General features: G+C 42.5%; 1 protein-coding gene across 1 annotated transcript in view; it reads left to right on the forward strand.

Moving 5' to 3' along the window:
* The first annotated feature begins 1,608 nt into the window (after nt 1-1,608).
* LOC147896160 (P-loop NTPase domain-containing protein LPA1 homolog 2-like) overlaps nt 1,609-24,214 on the forward strand; it is a 45,802-nt gene continuing 23,196 nt past the window's right edge. Inside the window, exons 1-3 of the mRNA XM_087382489.1 lie at nt 1,609-2,125; nt 2,245-2,495; nt 9,084-9,165. Coding sequence (XP_087238615.1) covers nt 1,952-2,125; nt 2,245-2,495; nt 9,084-9,165 — 507 coding nt within the window. The 5' untranslated portion in view covers nt 1,609-1,951. The remainder of the gene's footprint in view (nt 2,126-2,244; nt 2,496-9,083; nt 9,166-24,214) is intronic.

Below are 24,214 nucleotides of genomic sequence, written 5' to 3' on the forward strand. Positions count from 1 at the left end.
AAGAGCATGTCTTTTATACTACCTACATTTCCTTTGTCATTTTGTAGTGGGATAGTAAAAACTCGTCAAATTTGATGTGATACACATTATTACCATAAACACATTTTCTTTTGCATTTGTATTTGCATGAGATTATGAGAATTAATCATTCTAATGACCAGAATGGTTACTTTCTCTTAAATTAAACCATCATGTTGAAAGGTCCAATTTTTGTGATTCTTGTTGATGTGCCAATTATTTGTATGACCTTGCTAACAACTTCTACTAAAAAAAAAAAGAGAGATTGGATGGATAAAATCATAATATGAAATTCAAATGCGTAAATGAAAATCATACGAATCCTTGTAAGTTATTCTTGGTATCAAAAGAGGGGTGGAAGTGAGAACAATTAGTTCATGGGATATCATGGCATGTTAACGCTCACATGTAGTGTGAGGATCATGAAGCCATTTTCTTCATTTATATGAAATGCACTCGTATCATGAGATAAAGTAAATCACCCTATGGAAATTAATTTCCTTTTCTAAAGGTCTGCTTATCAAGGGGAAAACGTAAAGGAAGTGCACACTTACATTCTTGCAAAATTGTGAGATCAGTTTTAGTAAGCGAGAGACTTGATCTTTTAAGTAGTAGTCCTTATGTTCATGAAGGAGGTGGACACTTGCATTTTTGTAAAATTGTGAATCAGTTTTAGTATAAGCAGTATGTTCATACTAGAAACTAGGTTATGTAGAATTATGGGAATTTGTCTTTTACAAGAGATGAGATAAAAAAAGGATATTGTAGAATGAGACATTTAAGGACAATGGATGTTTGCTATCAAGATTTATAGATGTAAACAAAGGTGGGATGTATTGTAAAAGAATTGTGTATGACTTGTTCCCAAGTTGATTAAACACTTTTAGGCTTGCAAAGTGACATGAGTACCTTATCAACACTGATAGGGTGAGTGAGGTGGATGGCCTTGGTTTTCAAAGCTCTCATGATGTGGCAACTTCTATATCGAGAGTCCAGAACAAGGTGGAAGGTCCTTGAGGATGATGTAAGTTTGGTGATGAGAAGTCAATGGCTATTGTGACAAGTGGGGAAAATAGATGGGCCTCACTCACAACCATTGTATTGATATTTGTTAAAAGTGTTTGGTGATGAATTGTGATCTTGAAGAGCAAAATAGTGGTGGCTTTGCTAGGGTCAAGAGGGTAGGAGAGGCCAATGGCAAAGTGACAAGGGAGATGATAGATTGGGGTTGTGACAAGTTGGCAAAAGAGACAGGCATGACTTACAACCACTATACTGATGAAGTGTGATGTGGATGAGCAAGACAGGTGTGGCCTGTTGGGGTCAAACCGATGACGAAACGACGAGGGAGATGATGGATTGGGTTAGAGAGAGTTACTTCACAGACAAAAAAGAGGCAAGGAGTGATAGGGTGCAACCGCCTAGGCCGGTTAGCCGGTTAGGAGGGGAATCTGAATCTTGGGGACGCGGAAAACACGGCAAGAGATTCCGTCCAGATTATGCTGAAAGTCTCATTAAGCTTCATTAGGAGAACGTTTAACGAGTTAATCACCACCTCGCATTGCTCAGCATTGCAGCTAAATCGACGATTCTCCACCAAAATTTGTTGATTGTGCTCGGTCTCGATTGGTTTTGTTCTTACAGCTCGACTGATCTCTAGTTTCTGTGCTTCATTTTGAGCTGGCATCGCTTCCCCTGTCCATGATGGATACACGGAAGCTTCGCATGCGTTTCTTTGCATGAATTCTGCGATAGACTTCGAGTTTTCTTCTTCAGCGAAGTCCAGGAGCTGAATTTTCTTTGATTGGGCTCTTCTTATTTCATGTTATAATTGCGCAGAAATTGCCAATATTATGCAGACATAATAGACATTTCTAATCTAGCAGGTCTTTTGTCTCTTGGCCTTTGTTCTCCCTCTTTGTGCAATTTTTTTATGAGCAATCTTTCGGAAAAAGATATGAGCAATAGACAGAAACTTGTCTACATTGGAGTGCAAGATGAACAAAGTGAAAATGTCGAAGGGAATAAAAGGCCTTTTCGTTACACTAGGATGTTGTTGCAGAGTACACTCCATCTTATGGGATGCAAGCCCCGCCATGCATTCAAGGCAAGTGGCAACTTTGTGCTCTATGAACCACTTCCATGCAGCGAAAGACGTCCTTGATTTAGCCGGTCCGCAAAAATTATCGTCTTCTGAAATCCTTTAGATATGTTTTAAATTTCCAGATAAGCAAGCGTGTCTTCGAAGGTTTGAGTACTGAATTCCTGTGGAAGAAAGAATTTACTTCTCAAGAGACGGAATGTTATAGTGGAGGCTATGTAAACAATATTGGGCAAATTGTGGAGGGAGATGGGACACCGCAACATTCTATATTTGTTGTCCACAGAGAACATTTTCTTGATGTTGTATGTGATGGCCTCAAAATGTATCGCTACGTGGGACCAACTCAAAGAGATGACCTCATCCTAGCCTGCAAGTAAGAATTTTTTGTCCCAGTTCTTTGGGCTGACCTTCTGAGATACAATTCCTTTTATGTTGGTGTTTGATTTAATGGGATAAGAAAATAAAGAAGAGTTAGAAGATTCTCCAGGTGCAAGAAAATTCAAGTCGACCAGGGTGATATTTTGGAACTTTCGGCAGCCATAACTGAGTGTCGACGTTTGAAAGAATATTCTCTGGATTGCAAAAACATATAATCTTCCTGGTGGAAGTCGTTTGGCATTTGCAGGCTAAATTATCCCTTTTATAATCAGTAAATTGTCTGCACTGTTTTAGAAATCAATTTCTATCTATGACACGTATTTTCCTAAAATAAAGCCTATCTTAGCTTGGCACCTGTGTTGAATAAAGTGGACACAGATGATTAATCCATCTTCTGCGCCTAACTTGCTGATCAAAGTCAAGGCTTGGCCTTTATTCTTTAAATTTTTTTGTTTAGGATGTGTCACTATGTTGCAACTTGTACACTAAGATCATTGACTGCGTCCGTCACATGTCAACTGACTGTATCATGGCAGGATATGGGCAATGGATAATGCCTAGGGATATTCAAGGAACCCATCACTCAGGATGACGTCAGCCTGTTGTTTTCCATGTGCGCATCTAGATCCATCTGTGTCATACATAGAGTTTTGGTATTTCTCCATGTGCTTGTGTTGATGCACCTACGCTTATAGGTGGAGTTGTGGTATTTCTCTTTCGCAGGTGATTTGAAGCAAGATTCTGATGGATATTCAATTCAGAGGATGACAAGAAGGTAAAGAACGATAGATGGGAACTAGCGCCTGCATCCTTGAGCACAAAGCAAAAATGTACCAGGGAGATAAACCTTGTAGATTGTGGAATGGCACCACTAATCTTAGAAATACACTTGACTCTACCCATATGTCTAAGAAGCTCCCAATGATAGTAGTACACGAGCGGATATCCATGGTGACGGCCCACTAAGATCAATGTATGAGCTATATCCAAGTGTCTTTCAATTCGAGGTCTGAAAGGGGACTAACTCTTCATCAAATTCTTGCATGTTTCAAGAAAAACATGGGAGAACCCTAGACAAACCTTGAACCAAGCTCATGTAGGTTGACTATGTATAAGAAGTCTGGCTGACCAAGTTGGATGTCCAAGAAGATATCAAGTCCTAAATCCCCTGTCCATCTACATGCTAAATAATCGAGTCCTAGATCCCATGTATGGTTCTGAAGGTGGGGCTGATCCCCACACCCGATAGATAAACAGCTAAGTATTCTTCTGTATATAATATTGCAAAGGCTATTTCAGCTTACATAAAAGTGTACGGCTTTGCATCTCAAATCTATCAAGCCAAGTTTTCCCATCAGTGGCAGGTAGTATCATGGTATGCTGAGGAACATGTATATTTGTCTGTTATGCCATCCAACCCTTACCAGATGTAATGGTGAATCAAGGTTGTGTAAATCTCACTAACAGCTAAGAGTCTACTCACGAGGAAGAGATTTGTGGAGCTATAATGTAGAGGCAAACTTCGAATGCCCTCCATGGCTAGAGCAAGCTGCTAAGATGAGAAAATGCCTAATCCTGCCTGACAATACAATTATAGACTGGCCTAACCAACGATCATGGTGTGTGAAATGGCCGAGGGATTTGCTACTTGATGTGCCTCAGAACTACTTCTAAGAAATCACTAAAATAGCAGTGAGCATACGTTGAACACAAAAGACTTGATCATCTCCTACGACTTGAGCTCAATACTTGCATAAAAGTGCTCACAACTTGCCAAGAAGGAGGCTCAAAGCCACAAAGCGGCAGCCAAGATTGAAGTGCAATGAAAAGATGAAGCTCTCCAACTAGCAATCCCCCAACTAGAGGTGAGTAGGTCTATGAGGACATGGGCTAGTGCCCTTTCTATATGCCTTAGAAGGGAAGAGGCTGCACAGTGTATTGCAGCTTTGATCCTATTCAGTCAATGACTTGATTATTACTTTGGTTATAATTTGGGAGTTCAAAGAGGTCGTGTGAGTTTCTCTCTCTTTGTAGTCGGCACTGCAGGCAGCTCCATGCCGTGCACTGCTCAGGATCAGCCCCAGATCGCAGGTCGTTGTCAGCTCGCATGTCAAACTCGAACAGGCTCCAGCAGCCTCTTTTCTCCTTTCCCTAACCCCAACCTGGGCTGAACCCCTAGCCCAGCACAGGGGTTAGTCTGAGCTTGGGGTATTTTAGATATGGCCAACATGGAATATGGCCCAGCAACTCTGGCCAGCAGAACTCGATATTCTACCGTTGCAGCTATGATACCCACTCCATATGTGCAAACATTCTACTGAGGAGTCTGAACCGATCCATCATTGGTATGCATGAACAGCTTCTTTACCTACAGCAAGAGGTGAGAGAGTTAAAGCTGCAGCTGGCAGATGTGATGGCTAGACTTCAAGTTTTTGAAGGACCTGGTAAGCAGGCAGTAATAGATGAGGTAATGAAGACTTTCAAGGCGTCTCCCCCTACCCCTTGACTAGTGTCTACGGTAAAAGATCTGCGTTCACACTGAATCTCACTGAAATATAAACAATTAAGAAAGAAATGATTGTGGAGGTTTATACAAAGGCAAGTAAAACTAAGATATTCAAGAAAAGATTAAGGAGCATGAAGCCAGACCTGAAGCTTAGAATAGGAGGAACTCCCTGAAAGCTGGTACAAAGAGGACTCTTTCAGTGGGACTTAGCACACATCACAGCAGCCATATGCCTAACATTGAATGGATGCTTGACAATGATGAAGATGCCAGAGCAACTTGTATCTTGCATTCTAGAGGACATGCTATCATTACACTTAACTCACCAGATTTATGGATCAAGCTCTCTGACAATCTTACAAGTCTAAATGGACCAAGGTACGGATAGCTAAGGAACTCACACGAGCTCAAAAATAAGGCAGCGGAATTAGCCGACGTCAAGGCTGCTAGGAAGGAAGGAAAAATGGGCAGTATATAGTGAGGGCATAGCGGAGTTTAAAAACCAAAAGACTCTCAGACTTAAACTGATGTATGGATGATTATGTTTTTGATTTTCAGACTATAATCTAGGTACTATAAATAACTAGAGTTGCTTTTTTTGCACTCCTTGGGAGCTGCCATGTGCCCTTCCTAAGCAGATATACTAGACGGTTTTTTGCTATCCCATAGACCTATTGGTTTCCGGTGGACATTGATAGACTTTCTTTTGTTTCTTTCTTTCTTGCCTTGTTAGAGTCTTGCTATGGCAGAAGCATGTTTCTAGAGACATTTAATTTTATTAATGTTAGAGTCGGTGCTTATGCGGAAGCACAATTTCTAGTTAATATACTTCATAAACTTGAAATTAACAATCACACACATATAATTCAAATTCCACACAAAGGATAGGGTAGAGGAGACAAAAAGAAAAGACTCCAGCACCCGATGGGCTGTGAATGACGTACACCTCCTACCTAGGCTGATCCGAAGAATATTTCTATAGTACAATGATGATCAGCTTTGATAACGTTAACAATGCAGATCTTCAAACAAAACCAAGACAACCTAGAAGTCCTAGAACATGAATATATAGTCCAATATATATAAAATTGTCTCACCAATGAAAGAAAACGGGATAAGAGAATGTGAAGTAGAGGAAAACTTTTTAAAATTATCGAAAATAACCATTGGCAGCCGCTGGAGATAACCGGGTCACGGGTGACGAAAAACCCAAAAGTCCACTGAGTAGATCAGATCTCAGCACAGAGGTGGAGAGGCTGAGCGGTGAGGAGGGGCTTGAGGTAGAGAGGCTGAGCGACGGAGGTGGAGAGGCTGAGCGACGGGAGAGGGAGGCTGAATGACGGAGGGAGGGGCTAGCGACGGAGAGGCTGAGCGGGGAGGCTAGCGACAGAGGTGGAGAGGCTGAGTGACGGGAGAGGGAGGTTGAGTGACGGAGGGAGGGGCTAGCGGAGAGGGAGGCTAGCGACGGAGAGGCTGAGCGGGGAGGCTAGTGACGGAGGTGGAGACATGTTGGATGAGTAAGCAGTAGGGAAGGAAGGAGGTAGTGGAAAAGGCAGCATAGGTGTAGATGGAAAGGGAGATGAAACCTTCATGGCAGGTAAAGACATGGCCGGAGCAAAAGTACCCCTAAGTGGGATAGATGTGGAAGTAAGATTTGTTAGGAACCCGGGGCTATGGATAACGGATGAGATAGCAGTTGATGTCGAGTCGGGAGCAGAGGAAGTCACCACTCCCGTGGAAGTGGTCGTTGATGAAGACATATTTGCAAGAGGAGGAGAGGGGCTGTCCTCACCTTGATGAGTCCCTGAGGAGCCTTCGTCCATCGTACCTTCCTCTTTCACCCGCTCTCCGCTTTGTACTTCTTCTCCAGAGTCTGGGTCCCGACCACTAGGGATCTTGTTGATCCAAGTTGATGAGAGTAGACATAGGACTTGCTTGTGGGTACGAGGACACTCAGGGGAGTGCGTCTTCCGATGGTAGGGTAAGAGTTGACCTTCATTCATGCTCCAAACTTCACAAAGATGTCGTGGATGACCTAGATAGTGAGCATCAGTGCCTGGTATGTATGGACAGCTAGGTGCAGATAGGTCGAGGATAGGCCATAGAGCAGCAGACTACATCAGCCTTGGAGACATTGGCCATCATTTGGCTAGATATCATTCATAGATGGATAGAATCCAAGGAGTTTCGGATGGTGCTAGGCGTAGGAGGGAGTCTTTTTGGTATATGAAGCTATTTCACAGATGTGGTGTAATATTGCATTATAAACCACCGGAGTGGCTATTTATTCAGCCTTTGTATGAGATAATCCCTAATAGAGCAGCCACCCAGGAGGATATGCTCTTGCTTTTATATTGTACCCTTCATTGGGGGTTGCATTTTCCTTGGGGTCTGTGCTAGTAAGGATTTTATCAATAGAAGTTTCTTTTATCTGGAAAAAAAATCTCCCACCTAAATGTTGTCATCGTCACTTTAGCCATTAGTAGAAAGAGTAGCGTTAGTATCTCCATTCAAATAGTGAAAATCGAGTCCATTTTAAGCTAGAATTCATTGTAGGAGCAAGATTAAAAATTACACACAATCCATCAATCAAAACTCTTGTAGAACAGAAATTCCGGACATGGAAGATTCTAGTGTACTTGAGGACGAGGTCACTCATAGAAAAAGGGCCTTTGGAGCAATACATTAGCGTGGATGATGCCTTAATTTCTCGAAGTCACAAAATGACAAAAGAAATCTCCCATGGGTTTGTATGGAAGCCAAATTGGAGCAAGGTCTATTCTCTGGTGATGTGCAAGTGCAAGCTCTAACGTGGAGCTAGCAAGCTGATATTCTAATCTTGAAAAGTGATGTGGAGGGGTAAAGCATTGGGATCAAATGGACTGAGAAATAGAGTCTGAGTGAGGAAGACATGCTAAATAATTGAATCTTGCTCAAGAGGGCTTGAGAAAGCTGCAGATTTCATCTTTGAGGATGAAAAACAAGTAGCACCTTTTATATAGGATGGTAGTGGACTGTGAGGCAAACACACTAAAGCAAATGGTGAAAGAAATGGCCTTTAGACGGATGAGTTATAACTGAAGGGAGATTTGTAAATAGATGTAAACTAAGTAGTCCCTTAGTTGCTTTTATTACCATACATCTCTAAATATCTCCATCCTTATGGAGGCTGAGGGCTTATATATGTTTTTGTTAGGTTTTACATCTCTTTAAACACTGCGTTGCCCTGCTGTATTGAGGAACTCAAAGTTGCACAGGTTTTGCTGAATGTAAAATAAAAGCATATTTTCTGCATTGAAAAAAAGAGATTAAAAAATTAGTCTCTTAAAGACTTTACCCCATGCCCTCTACCCATTCACATATTTAATCGAACATTGGGCCTAGAATAAACAATTTATCCTAAGCTTGCTAGAGCTGTAACTATGCTAGGCAGCTCGGATTTAACCAAAATTGAAACCAATGGTTATGTCTTGATGTGCACTATTTAGCACAACTCTATATAAGCTGCTAAATGATAAGTGGTTTTGAAGATTACATCTACCTTACCGGAGAATACTAAGTGATCTTATTCTAACCTTGTTAACCAAACATCATGGCCTAGGCTCCCAGGTGTTAGGAACTATCTGAAGGGCGTAAAAACTCTATTGGGGATAGAAACCCTACGGATGTGCATATCATCTCATTGGTATGTTGAAAATATAACATCGGGGGTGGAGGGTGATCCCATGGCTACCCTCATGAAAGGTGTCACCTCCATAGCTAAATGGTGTAACCTCATGGTGAAAACCATAGAGAGAGATATCTTAGTAACATAACCAGTCTGTGTGTGAAGTGTTGTAATAAGATACATGATCCATGTGCACAAATAATAAAAATACAAGTGGTTATCTATGGAATAAGTAGGCCCGTCATATGCCTTCTTTTGCAAATTGTTAACAAACTGCACCGTCCAAAACAAAACTCCTTTTACAAGATCAAGCATGATTTATTTGGGAGATCATAATAGTTCTAGGTATTTGATTTTTACTATGCTCTTCATAGTTCTTATTTGACTCCTTCTTGACTATTTTCTTATAGGATTCGAGAAAGGAAGGTATCTTTGACTATTTTGCTTTGTGGCACAAGTGGATGTGGCAAGTCGACTTTATCAACCCTCTTGGTATGTATATCAAATCCCTTCTTTTTCCCCAACTATAGTGCATTAAGATCAAAAGTTCAATGGAATTGTTTAAGTATGCCTCTGTCCATTTGAGGAACATCAAAACAGCCCCACTAGGGTTGTGCAAACATTGATTAAAGCATATTTGGAGCTATTTCATAAAAATCATCAAAGGGTTATAATCAACACATGATTCCATGGTCAATCGGTGTGAAATGACAATAAGCGTGCACTATACTACTAATGCAAACTTGTTGCTTTGGAAAAACTCTCAAGTGTCTCTAAGGGTATGGATGTGATCCATACCTAAAGTCCCTAGGTGGAATGGGTTATGTTGTGAAATACATTTATTTTGATTAAATGCCAACCAATGAGATTCCAAATCTTTCAAAACTGGAGTTCGTTATTGCATAGGCATTCTACCCCTTTGCTTGCCCCTTTTGTGTAATTGACTCTGTGCCTTATACCAATTTAAAAAAGTAATTGATGACAAAATCTAGTGGCTCGGCAAAGTTTGTTGAAACAAACTCACTTGGACTTTAAACCATTTGCTCAGGGACTCTAAAAGTAACTTTATCCAAGTTTGTTGAAACACTCTCACTTGGTCTTTAAGCCATTTTCTCAAGGACTCTAAAAGGAACTTGTGATTTTGGCCAAGCAAGGCTTCCAATTGCAGTTATAATGCTGCCAGCTCTTCAACTATTTGTCTATTGCCAATTGCTATTCAAGCCCAAGCCCAAGCCTATTAAGTAGTGGCTTACATTTGAACTAGCTTGTGTGGTAAGCAAAATAATAAGAGATCCTGTGTGGTTTTGATCTTCCACAATTAGTGCTAGAATTCTCTCGATATACTACAAACACCAACAACAACCACCACCCCCCCCCCCCCAAAAAAAAGAAGAAAAAAACCTTCTATCAACAAAATATTTGAAAACAATACACAAATTTCAGAGACGCGTGAAAAGAGAGCTGGCTGTCCTGCCACCCTCTGTCTCTCAGGTCCTAGCTCACTCCCTAGGCTACCCTAGAAGTTGGTTCCAATTGCCATTTGCAGGATTATACAACCACTAGATGCCTCGATTAGTGAAAATGTAGATGATCCCTATAGGCCATGCCTTGTAGAAATGCTCTCACCTTTTGGCGAAAAGGCGATCTTCCTCCTAGAATCATCTGTCTTGCTCCAAGATGACTCGTAGGGTGTAGATGATGTCATTTCACAGGGCAAATTTGCTGCCCTTCCATCACTGCCCTTCCATCACAAGGGTCCCATAACAGGGTTGCATCGTACCATCTAGATATCATAAGTTGTGATATTGGAAATTGTCTCTCAAACGTTGTCCTCACAATGAAAGCTTTGGGTGCCAACTAGGAGCAACAGAGGACCTTGGAAGAGGGCCGAGGTTGGGCCGAGGTTCGGGCAGCAGTGGGCACCATGCAGGTAGCAGCAACAAGGATCGGCAGTCTGCAGCAACGTATCTGGTTTCTTTCAGTCTCATAGACCCTTGGGTTTTTCGTAGACGTTAATAAACTTTCTTTCTCTCTGTTTCGATACTGTTGTAGGGACTGTTGCCCGCCTCCCTGCCTCGCCATTAGGGTCGTACAGTGTTGTACTGTACGGACCTGCTGTCCATACATTCCGCCATCAAGAAAGGCACCCTCAGCCTCTCCTTCAGCTCTTGCTCCAGCTTCATCTCTTAGTCCCTGCATCAGCTCATTTGCAGCCTCTCCCTCTTGGTACTTGCATCTCCAGTTTGTACTTGCAGCTCGTGCATTCAGTTGCCTTGCACAGAAGGCTTCAGAGTATTTGGAGTACAGGTGCATTTGGAGAGTTAGTGCGTGCATTTGGGATACTTTTGGGCTGCATATTCAGCTCAATCTATTGCTCAGGTGGTATGCATTTTGAGGCCCAGTGTTATCTGAAGGTTATGCACATTTTGGATGGTAGTTGAGAAAGAAAATGCTGTTGCATTGTGAGCTAGTGTTTGGCTGAGATTCAGGAATATTTTGGGGCAAAAGCTCATTGCATTGTGAGCCAGTGTTTGGCTGTTTTTGAGGACCATTTTGGGGGCAAAAATACATTGCTTGATTGCATTTTGTATCCCGGAAGGGATTGTGTTTTGGGCAGATACTTTTGGGGCAGATTCTCTACTATTTTAGAGCAGCCACTGTCAGTGTATGCCATTGCAGCGATTGCATAGCGGTTAGTTGCATTTCAGTTGCATTTAATTTGCAGGTACATTTGCCTTCATTCTTCAGCTTGCAATCATGTCTATCAGAATTTTGGTACCATGACCGAGGCAGATAAGATGGATGGACCCAACTATGCTTTGTGGTCATTTACTCTCAATAATATTTTGGTTGGCAAAGGCTTATGGACATTGTGAATGGTGATGAGAATAGACCTGCTGGATCTAGCATGAGTGCATATTCCACTACTGGCGCTATCACTTAGGTTTGTACTACTGCTTCCACGGAGGATCAGAAGAGATTTAATCGCAGGGATGCCCAAGCTTTGTCTTTGATTGCATTATCAGTGAAGACACATATTAAGTCAAGCATTAAGTTGTGCAGGCATGCAAAGAATTCTTGGGACATGCTGAAAAGTATGTGGAATGTCAAGAATGAAACCAGAAGCATTGCTTTGAACAATAAGCTCAATGACCTGTCCATGTTTGAAGGTCAAACTGTTTTGCTAAGATTACTGATATTCGAGATGAGGACATAGAAGACAAGAAATTGGTCTCTATTACCCTCAACAGCCTAGCTCCCTCATATGGCACATTTGTTACCTCCTTGACCATCATGCTCAAGGCTACTCCTCTCTCGTTTGATGAGCTAGTTGGCTTTTTCTTACAGGAAGAAAAGAGGACTTCCAATGCTGCCCGTTCCTCTAGTCAGGTTAAGCAAGCAATTGCCACTCATGGAAAGGGTAGATTTCAGCCTATAGGAGGTCATTTTTAGAAAAAGACCAGCCATGCCCACCAGCCCATGAAGGAGGGAAATGCAAACACAAATGCAGGGAATGCAGATAAAGGTGCAAAGGTGAAGAAAGGCAGATGCAATTATTGCAAGAAGCCTAGTCATTACATTGCACAGTGCCAAAAACGGATTGCCAATGAGAAAAGAGGCAATGCACAAGTAGTAATTATGTTGCACCAGCTGAGCACTGGATCTTGGAGACTCTGGCTCTACGGGGGAGTTCCCATTAGGTATTTGCAGTGGGACCCTGGAGAGTGGGAGTGGATTGACACAGGACATTGAGAGAAGAGCATCCCCTTCTTTCACTACACGTCAGTAATGCCAGGAGATTCCAGCTCAGTAGTAGAGGTTGGAGACCTTCTAGAGTTCCTCATTGGGAGGCATTTGATATCACTGCGGATTTGCAGAGGTTCTTCTGGAGGAGACTCTGGAAATCCCACAGGAATAGAAAGATCACTCTTTTCTTTTGGCTTTCTATCCATGGTGGGATTGCAGTGAACCTTTGGAGATCTAGATTCGGAGCCGACCCTACTTGCCCTCGTTGTCTCTGTAGGAACAAAGTGGAGACAGGTTGTGAACACAAGTGAGCAAGAGTGCACACACAAGAAAGCTCCAATAGAAATGTTCAAATGAAATAATACAAGTACTTGGTATATACAGTACCCAAGTACTATTGGTCAACCATAGGGTTGACTTTATGCCTACAACACCATATCTTTGTAATATCTTACAAATCCCCTCTCAAAGATATGGCTGAAAGTACCTTGGAAACATCTCAAGTGTACCCTGCAGTACCTAAAGTACCATGGTTGCACAAATTCATCCAGTCGGATATGCAACCTATGGGAGTACATGAAAACAATGTCATTGTGAATCACTTCACAACCGCCCTTGACATTGTGAGAATGTCTATGATCCCCAAGCCATGTCGATGTCGTAACAAAAGATCTGTTGACAGGGTTTTGGTGAAGATATCCGCCACATTGTCCTCAGATGGAAAATAGATGAGATCAGTGAAGCCATCAGAAATACAATCCCGTACATAATGATAATGATTTTCAATGTGTTTCATGCGAGCATGAAAGACAGGATTGTTGGCTATGGCAATGCAACTCTGGATGTCACAGAAGATAGAGTTTGCTTTGCCATCCTGTGCATGATGCAAGTCATGCAAAAGCTTCCTTAACCACATTAACTCCGTAGTGGCTGAATTTGCAGCTTTGTACTCTGCTTCACTGGAGGAAAGAGAGACTCACTCTTGCTTCTTACTGAGCCATGAGATACAGGTTGAACCCAATGAGAAGCGATAGCCAGTAGTGGACCGTCTGTTGTCAATGTCCCCTGACCAATCTGAGTTGGTAAAACCACTCAGCTTTAGATCACAATCTGAAGCATAATGCAAGCCAAGAGAGAGAGTGCCATGGACATATCTGAGAACTCTCTTTGCTGCATTCCAATGTGTGATCATGGGACAATGCATGAACTGGCTCAAAAGCCTTGTGGTGTAGGCAATATCAGGCCGTGTGGAGCATAGATATATCAAACCGCCACCCAACTGCCTATACAAAGTGCCATCAAACTTTTCAGCAGCATCATGCTCTCAGCTTGAGTCCCTTTTCCAATGGAGTAGCCACACGCTTACAGTTCTCCATTTAACAACCCCTTCGAATACTTTGTCTGTGACATAGAGATTCCATCATGGGTCTGCCAAAACTCAATGCCAAAACTCAATGCCAAGACAATAGTGCAATAGGTCCAAATCTGTCATGTCAAAGTTGTGACATAAAGCGGACTGCACTGCTGTAATTTGCTGCAAATCACTGCCAATGAGTATAATGTCATCCACATATAGTACCAACATGACCAATTCTGATTTTTTCTGCAGAACATACAGATTTGGCTCTATATGAGTGTTTATGAGGCCCTGGGACAGAAAAAACTGATGTATCTTCTGATACCGCGCATGAGTGCTTGCTTCAGCCCATATAGAGCCTTCCTGAGCTTGCATACCTTGTGCTCTTGTCCCTTCACCTCAAAACCTTGGGGCTGATGTACATAGAACTCCTCTTTAAGATCTCCATTGAGGAAAGCAGTCTTGACATCCATTTGGTACACTGACCAACCATAAAACGCAGCAAGAGAGATGACAGAACGAATGGTGGTCATCTTGGCCACTGGAGCAAATGTCTCCTCATAATCTATCCCCTCCTCTTGTGCATACCCCTTGGCAACCAAACGGGCTTTGTATTTCTCAACTGTGCCATCTGAATGGTATTTCACCTTATAAATCCATTTCGTGCCAACCACATTTTTCCCAATGGGCGCATCAACCAAGTCCCATGTGGCATTCTTCTCAATGGATTTAATCTCAGCTTCCATAGCTTTCTGCCATGCCAGATTATGCTGAGCATCCTTGAAGCTCTGAGGCTCATTTTCAGCTTCCATCACTGAGGTCATCAAAGCAAAATTGACCTTTTGCTGATTTTTCTGAGTGTTGGCCCTGGTTTTCCCCAAAGTAGGCTGATCCTTAGCATCTTGAATGGTCAACCTTGCCCAACGTGGAATAGATTTCTCTGCTGTACCACTCAGAGCTGCATCAACATCTTAAGTGGCTTCCCGACGTTGATAATGCCTCCAAACATGAGGTTGTCTATTCTCATTTATTGGCTGCAAATCTGAAACATTTGAGAGAGAGCCATCCTCAACATGTGGCAAGCCATCTAAACTATGAGAAGTAGAAGGGGAAGCATCAGGAGACTCCGTCTCATCATCCTCAAAGTGGATGATGTCCAAAGAGGTGTCATCATATGGTGGCGAGTCTGCACTAGCGGGCTGCATGCACTCATTCTCAGCAAAGAGAACATCTCTAGTGATTATTACCTTCGTGGTAGCGGGATTATAAAGCCTAAATTCCCTGCTTTCAGTGCTATACCCCACGAAAATGCATTTGACACTCTTGTCATCAAGCTTTGTCTGATGTGCATTTGGAACCTTTGGCTTAAAGCCATACAAAGCCTCAAATGGAGTCACATTAACCAAAGCTTTGGTAGGGCATCTATTCTGAATATAAGTGGCTGTCACAACTACTTCTCCCCAAAAAGCCTTTGAGACTCTTTTAAATTTCAGCATGCATCTCGTCATCTCCATGAGAGTACAATTCTTCCTCTCAGAGATTGGATTATGCTGTGGTGTCTAAGGGCATGTCAAGTGATGTTTAATCCCATGCTGCTTCAAAAATCTCTAGAATGCATGTAACATGTACTCTCCCCCTATATCTGAGTTGAGTGTTCCAATTCTAGAACTGGTTTGGTTCTTAGCCATAGCTTTGAACTCCTGAAACCAATAGAACACCTCAGATTTTTCCTTCATGAGAAAAAGCCATGTGAACCTAGAGAAGTCATCTATAAAGGTCACAAAGTACCTTGCTCCTCTATGCGTGGGAATAGTCATGGGACCATATACATCACTGTGCACTATCTACAACACTCTGGTTGCCTTGACCCAATTCTTGCCTTGTTTACTGAATGGCAAGCGATGTAATTTGCCAAGTGCACACCCCTCACACACTTCATTTGCTGGTTGCTGTAATTTTGGCATTCCTTGAGTCATATTATTGTTGTACAAGTAGGACAATGCCCTGTGATGGACATGTCCAAACCTGGCATGCCATAAATCAGCCTGGGAAGTGTTTGCTACAGCCAATACCTTCTGATCATAAGACTGAGCATCAAGCTTGTATAAGCCTCTGTCATATGTGCCTGTTGCTACAACCTCATACCCTTTCTTTGGATCCATGATCCTACATTGGTTATCCTGAAATTCAACCAACATATGTTGATCATGGGCAATGTTTGAAACTGAAATCAAATTTTGCCTCAAATCTAGAACGTACCAAACATCTCGAATATACTTAACTTTCCCATTATCAAGCTGAATGGGAATGTGCGCAACTCTGATGATGTCTTGAGAAGCATCATTGGCACATGTAACCTGTCTGCCATGAACAGGTGTGATGCTCTCAAACCACTCCTGGCGAGGAGTCATGTGCTTAGTAGCACCACTATCGATATACCATGTATCACTTGCAACAAGGGAAGCATCCCCTGATTGATTTTCAGCATTCAAATCCCCCCTGGATCCATCTTCTCATTAATGCAGCAAACACAAAATCTCTATCACCTTGGGCAAGATGAGCTTCACCACGTGCATTTGAAGCACGAGTTTCAGTGGGGGCAACAAAATTACTACTAGAGCTGTCCCTTTGCCTCTTCTTTTCATTGGCAATCCCTTTCTGACACTCTGTGATGCAATGCCCTGGCTTCTTGCAATAATTGCATTTGCCCTTTTTTTGATTTTCGCTTGAACTGCTTGCATTCCCCTCCTTGGGCTGAGTTGTATGGCTGTGTTTTGGCTCAAAATTTGCCTTTTCCACCCATGGCAAGCGCTTGCTCACCCTGACGAGAGGCTTTGGCAAAATTTGAGCATCTCTCCTCTTCTTGCAACAAAAATCCAATTAACTCATCGAACGAGAGTGGGGCTGCCCTGAGAACAATGGTCAATGAAGTGACGAATGTGCCATATGAGGGCGCTAAGCTATTGAGAGTAATACTGACGAGCTTCATCAATACTTGCGAGCTGATCACGTAGATCAGTGATCCTGGCAATATGATTAGTGATGGCCTGGCCTTCCTGCATCTCGAGATCCTTGAGCTGATTTGTCAAGGTAATGGCATTCCCATGCTGCCTTTGCATCCTTGCACGACTTGATAGTCGTCATAATGTTTCTCTTCACATTTGTGACAATCAAAAACCTCGCTTGGGCACTGCGGCGGTCCAACTTCTTCTGCTCCTTCGTCGATGCTATGGGACTAGCAGGAGGGGCTGTAGCAGTTTGCTGTCTGCGTGTAGTTTGAGCTGAAGAAGCTGTGCTGGATGTAGATAAGCCTGCTGGCCTCACCTCATCCCCACTAACAATATCCCACAAGCCCTTACCAACCAAGATGTTCTTAAGCATGAATGACCACAAGGCATAGTTTGGTCCATCCAGCTTGTCACCCTCGGTCAAATTGCCAAAACTGTCTGAAAGAGTCGACATGATGCAAAATGGGATACCCACAAGCTGCAAATGTACCTGCAAAAAGAAGAACAAGTCCCAAAAGTGCAACTGGCTGCAAATGTGCCTGCAAATCCCAAACTAATACTGGCTGTAAATGCAAAGTACGACTGGTTGCTTTGAAATCCCACTGTCTGCACAATGCAATCACTGCAAAAATGGCATCAACCAATCACTGCACTCTGCTGCAATCTGAAGTGCAATCCCAAACTGAAAATGCATAACCCAAGTCTGAAATAGCGCACCCACTAGTGCTCAAATGCATCCACTAGAGCTCAAAAGCATCCACAACTGTAAAGTAACTGCGAATGCACTTGAGAGTGCAAGAGTATGGGCTGCAAAAATAGTCCCAAAACGAAATACACAGCTCAAAACACTTACTAAAAGTGCACCTTGGCCTGAAACACTTGCAAAACAGTCCATTGACTGTGTGGGCAAGCTGTAGATGACAAAGGAGTTAAAGTGAGCTGTGATTCGACGTCATCAGGTTGAGTCCTGTTCTTTGGATGTGGTACCACACCTTCCTTTTGCAGCTGTACATGCCTCTGTGGATACCTCTTGGGAGATACGGGCGAGCATAGCAGCCCGGCATATCTGGAGAGCTAGATGCATGAGGCATTGGAGGGAACTTAGGTTCATCCCTCGCACACATTGGCTAGCAGACACCATACATACTTTGATGGCCGTATGGATGAGTATGCAGGGAGACTCCTGTGTAGCCTCAGCTAGGAGAGCTTCATTCTTTAGGGAATGGAAGGATTCTCCTTTCTTCTTTGAGACTCTTACAGGTTTACAGGGTTGAGATGGCACTTTCAGCCTCAGCCTTGGTTGTTTTCCACCTCATTTTGAGGGGTTTATTTATCCTCATGGTTCCATGATGTATTCCGCTTTGAGCTTGCTCTCGCGGGTTTTTTCTCTTACTTAATAGAAGTCTCTTTCTTGAAAAAAAAAAGAATGCAAATGCTTCAGCATCTCATGCAAATTTTGCACAAGAGGGAAATGATTTTGTATTTACTTTATTTCAAGACAGCTTTGGTGTACCAGGGGGGATTTAGTTGCATATTATGCTTGACATGCTTCATTTGGTGATTCTTCATTTGCTGCCATAGATACTTGGTATCTAGATAGTGGTGCATCGAAGCACATGACTCAGATGAAAGAGTGGTTTGAAGAATTCAAACCTGTTTATCGCATGCATGTTACTTGTGCTAATGATGCATCTCAGGGCTTCACAGGAGTGGGAGATGTTCCCATCTTTCTGGATTCAAGAAAGAAAAAGTATATCCGTGATGCCTGGTATGTTCCTGATTTGAGAAAAAATCTTGTTTTAGTTTCATCCATGGCCCATGATCAGCACATACTTGTGGAATTTCAAGATGATCAATGCAGGATCAAGGATTTAAAGAAAGGGTATGGGACTGTGGCTACAGGCTTTTATGAGGCCAGCATGGGTCTTTACAAGCTTGATGCTCAGCCCTATAATCAACATGCTTTAGATGTCTCGTATGCTACTCCTGGTGATTTATGGCATAACAAGTTTCATCATCCGCATCACTAAGCTTTGGCATATTTGCATAATCATAATATAGTTGAAGATTTGCCAAAATTACTGCAGCCCACTCAAGAGGTGTGTGCAGCGTGTGCATTTGGAAAGTTACATTGCCTTAGGAGCTCAAAGAATTGGCTGATAATCAAACCAATTCTAGAATTGGAACACTCAATTCTGACAATGGGGGAGAGTACACTTCAAATGCCTTCAAAGGGTACTTGAAAGAGAATGGGATAAGGGATCACAAAAGAGTGCCATACACGCCTCAACACAATCCGATTGTAGAGAGGAAGAATAAGACTCTCATGGAGATGACACGGTGTAACTTAAGAAAATGTTAAAAGCATTTTGGGGTGAAGCAATAGTTACAGCACATATATTCAGAATTGATGCCCTACACAAGCATTGGTTGACATGATGCCTTTTGAGGCATTTTATGGCTACAAGCCCAAGGTGAATCATTTCAGGGTATTTTAGTCAGTTGCATATGCTTTGATACTGGCTCAGAATCAATCCAAGCTTGATGATAAGAGCACTAAATGCATCTTTGTGGGGTATAGCACTGAAAGTAGAGGCTTCATGCTTTATGATCCAGCCACAAGGAAAGTGATCATAAGTAGGGATGTTTTATTTGCTGAGCAAGATAGCATGCAGCCCATCAATCAGGATTTGCCTCCATATGATGATACACCTCTGGATATTGTTCAGTTTAAGGATGATGCTGATTTTGGTCCTTCAGTTGATTTGGGTTCTCCAGTTGATATTCCCTCTACCTCTCAGACTCCAACTTAGTTGCCACATGTTGAGAGGATGTGACTCCGGGTGCACTTCCAGCTTCTATTTCCAATGGTAAAGGTGAAAAATCAGTTGGGCTAGGTTGACTCTTGCATCATAGATCAGCCCACTTTAGGGAGAGCCAGGGCCAGCACTAAAATTACTCAGAATCAAGTCAAATTTGCCTTGATGACTACAGTGATGGAAGCTGAAAATGAACCTTAGCATTTTGAGGATGCACAGGGACATCCCGCATGGCAAGAAGCCATGAAATCAGAAATAAGATCCAATGAGAAAAATGGTACATGGGATGTGGTTGATCCTCCCATAGGCAAGAATGTGGTTGGCACCAAATGGATCTACAAAGTCAAGTATCATGCAGATGGCACTGTTGAGAAACACAAGGCCCGTCTTGTTGCCAAGGGGTATGCTCAGGAAGAAGGAATTGACTATGAGGAGACCTTTGCTCCAGTAGCCAAAATGACTACCATTCGGTTTGTCATTTCCTTAGCTGCAAATTATGGCCGGTCAGTCTTTCAGATGGATGTCAAGACTGCTTTTTTGAATGGGGATCTCAAAGAGGAGGTCTATGTGTAGTAGCCCCAAGGTTTTGTAATGGAGGGACAAGAGCACAAGGTATGCAAGCTGAAAAAGGCATTATATGGGATCAACAAGCACCTCGTGCATGGTATCACAAGATACATCAGTTTTTGCTGTCCCAGGGCTTTGTGAATACACATACTGAGTAACCCTGTGGCATAGGCAATGTCTGGTCTAGTGGAACATAAGTAGATAAGACTACCCACCAGCTGCCTGTAGAGTGTGCCATCAAACTTTTCAGCCTCATCATGCTTACTCAGCTGATTCCCTCTTCCAATGGAGTGGCCACAGGTTTACAATTCTCCATGTTAAATTTCTGCAAGAGGCCCTTTGAGTACTTTGTCTATGACATAGATATCCCCCCTTGGGTCTGCCAAAACAATGCCAAGACAATAGTGAAGTAACCCCAGATCTGTCATGTTAAATGTATGACATAAGACGGACTTCACTGCTGCAATTTTCTGCAAAGTACTACCAGTGGGTATAATGTCATCCAGATATAGCACAAGAACGAACGAATCTGAGTTTTCTTGTAGAACATAGAGATTGGTGCATTGTCCCACAGTCACTCATTGGAACGCAACACAAAGAGTTCTCAGATATGTACATGGTACACTCTCTTATGGGCTGCATTATGCTCTAGATGGTGACATATTGCTGAGTGGTTTTTCAGACTTAGATTGGTAAGGAGACATTGATGACCGCAAGTCCAGTTCAGGTTATCGCTTCTCATTGGGCTCCACATGCATATCATGGCTCAGTAAGAAGAAAAGCCGCGTCTCTCTCTCCTCAAGTGGTGAAGCTGAATATAAAGCAACAAATGCAGCCACTATAGAATGTATGTGGTTAAGGAAGCTATTGCATGATTTGCATCATGCTCAGGATGGTGAGGCCTCTCTGATCTTTTGTGATAGCTAGAGTTGTATCGCCATTGGCAAAAATTAGTCTTTCATGCTTGCATGAAGCACATTGAAAATCACTATCATTATGTGCGGGATTGTATTCAAGACGGTTTCATTGATCTTACATATTGTTCCACTGAGGAAAATGTGGCGTATATCTTCACGAAAAGCCTACCAGCGCCTCTCTTTTAGTGCTTTACACAGGAGAAGATCAGCAAATTGGCTGACAACATGGGTAAGAAAATAGGGGACAAATAGAACTCAGACCCCTCCATAGCACTACCGACCACTTAATTACTCTTCAAGTAGTCATGCAGGAAAGTAAACTCGATGGCAAGGGGCTGTTTGGCTGTTTGCTAAATTTAAAAAGGCTATTGGCACCATCCCTCACAGAAGTCTATGGGAGAGATGGAGTGTATTGGGGTATCGCATAGCCACAAAGTGGCCTCTACAAGATAGTAAGATGCCAGCTTAAGAAAAGACAAGCCTTGTCACACCCTTATCTAACAATATAGATGTCAACCAAGGTTGCCCACCTCATTTTACTTTTGCATCGATGAGATGGAAACGATGATCCTAACCTTTGGATTGACAATGGGCATCACCCTTGGAAATGTGTATTTCTATTACTTCTATACGCAATGATGTCATCTCTTAGAATACATCGAGGAGACAAATGTTGGAATACGAAGTCAAAGTGAGTCAAAAATGAGTGTTCTAGGTGTCTAGGGGGTGTTTTATAGTCTAGTGAGTCCTAGACATGCCACGTGTCATATTGGGATAACCCCATAAACACTATGGATTTCTAGAGTCTAGTGTCACACTATATAGTGTTGTACTTGTCTATTGTCTATCATATCAGTCAACATCAAGCTCTTTGGTATCACGTGAGTACTTGTCCATTGCTTTCATTTTCTTTCCATTTCATTTCCATTATGCTTGTTATCTTTCCTTTTGATTCCTAGTGTTAGCTTGCTTCTCTCCCTACCACTATGATCTTTAATGTGGTATCAGAGCCATGTTCCTAGCCTTGCTGTCTCTTTCCCTTTCCCTTTCCCTTCCAAGAGGTTGAGATGAGGGAGGCCAATGAAGCTACTCTACTTCCTCCTCCTTGGAAGGCTGTCCTCTTCTCTCCTTCCTTGAGCTCTCTTCTCCACGCCATGATCTGCCACCTCTGGTCTCCTTCCTTCAGCTACATCTTTCTGTGACCTGCGGACGATGTGATGCTTCTATCTGGATCTAGAAGCAGAATCACGGCTTTTGGTCTTCAGCAAAGTTGTAGAGGACCTTGAGTACTACAAATTTCGTATTTACATCATTGCAATCCGAGTTTTCTGTAAAAAGTTACAGCCTTTGCAAAAAGTGGCGAAATTTGTTTCTGCGCGCTGATTTTGTTGTGGAGCTTAATGATTTGACAGCCCAAGCATGATGCAGCCAGCTCAACATGGAGCTGTCCATCCTTTTCATCATTGACCTCTAATCCAGCCCACCATTTGCTCCTTCTGCCCATCACTTGATGTGAGCTCTTGACATTACATTGCGATGACTCCTTCGCGTGACTACTCCAAACTTTGGTGAAGACTTTCCGAGCTAAATGTGAGTTCTCCGATGCTACTCCGACACACTTCACAACAGTGACCTCTTTGATTAGTGCATTACATTGAGCTTGATGTAGACCACTCTACATCAACAAGTGACTTCTTCAAGATTGCTTATTCAATCGATGCGTGAGGTACTTGCATTGATTGACTGCCCGATTGATCATGGTACCTAAGGCTTCTACTTCAACATTGATGACTCTCCTTCCTGCATTTTGAGACTCATCATGTAATTGCTCCATGTAGGTACCTATGGACTTCATCGACACATATTTTGGGGCATTCCTGTCTAGCGCTTCATCGACGTCGTCATCGACTTGCAGGGATGTGCACACATGTGCATTAGCTACTTGGAGGACATCTCTTTCACAAAGAGATTATTTTATTTATGACTATACGCTTGATGTATTTTGAGGTCCTCTGCCCTAGGTAGTCCCCCTAAAATGATATGTATTGAGTGTTTGGTTTTCATTGAGTCTAAAGGTCCTCTGCCTTGGATAGTCCTCCTAAAAAGATGTATTGGTTTTCCTATTTTGGTGTGTGGCTTCCTAACATGTCTTGTTATGAAGCCAAGTGGGATGTACTGTGGGAGCCATATGTATTGGCTTTGATAGGTTTAGAGGGGGATGTATTGTGGGAGCCACATATTGGCTTTGATAGGTCTCGTTATTAGGCTTGGCCGAGTTCCAGGATGTTGGTGTATTCCTAGACCTATGAGCTGGTCATGTAGCCATGCTATAACGTGAGTCTCCGAGCATGTTGAGTCTCAAGCCGTGAGAGTTCTTGAATCAACCTTTGAACACGCTCAGACTTTAGCCTCTGAGTTACATAGGGTACACAGTTTGATGACCATCATTGTCATGTTCTGTTCTTGGCTCCATTCCAATAGTCCCTCACCTTAGACCATCATTGTCATGTTCTGTTCTTGGTTCCATTCTAGTAGTCTCTCACCTTGCCTTCATGGGGGGGTGTTGGAATATGAAGCCAAAGTGAGTCTAAAATGAGTGTTCTAGGTGGTCTAGGTGTGTTTTATAGTCTAGTGAGTCCTAGACATGCCACGTGTCATATTGGGAGTTATCCCATATACACTATGGCTTTCTAGAATCTAGTGTCACACTATATAGTGTTGTACTTGTCTATTGTCTATCATATCAGCCAACATCAAGCTCTTTGGTATCATGTGAGTACTTGTCCATTGCTTTCATTTTCTTTCCATTTCATTTCCATTATGCGTGTTATCTTTCCTTTCCATTCCTAGTGTTAGCTTGCTTCTCTCCCTGCCACTATGATCTTTCAACGAATAGAAGATGATGTATGTTTTGGATCGATTCTGCTGGAATGGTAGCTTGTTTGTCAATGTAGGAAAGACAAAGATGCCAATAGAGCTGCTCATTTTCACATACCTTAGTCAAAAGATTGAGGAGTTAAACACTGTAAATATTCGAGCAAATAAACTTTCGTCAACTATCAAGGGAACAATTGCTCTAACCAAATAATTCATGCAATTCCTATGCCTGTTCCTTAGAGAACAAAT

The sequence above is a fragment of the Dipteris shenzhenensis genome, chromosome 12 (assembly GCF_047967505.1).
Source record: "Dipteris shenzhenensis isolate YYH24624 ecotype China chromosome 12, Dip_SZ_1.0, whole genome shotgun sequence".
In the NCBI taxonomy this organism is placed as follows: domain Eukaryota; kingdom Viridiplantae; phylum Streptophyta; class Polypodiopsida; order Gleicheniales; family Dipteridaceae; genus Dipteris; species Dipteris shenzhenensis.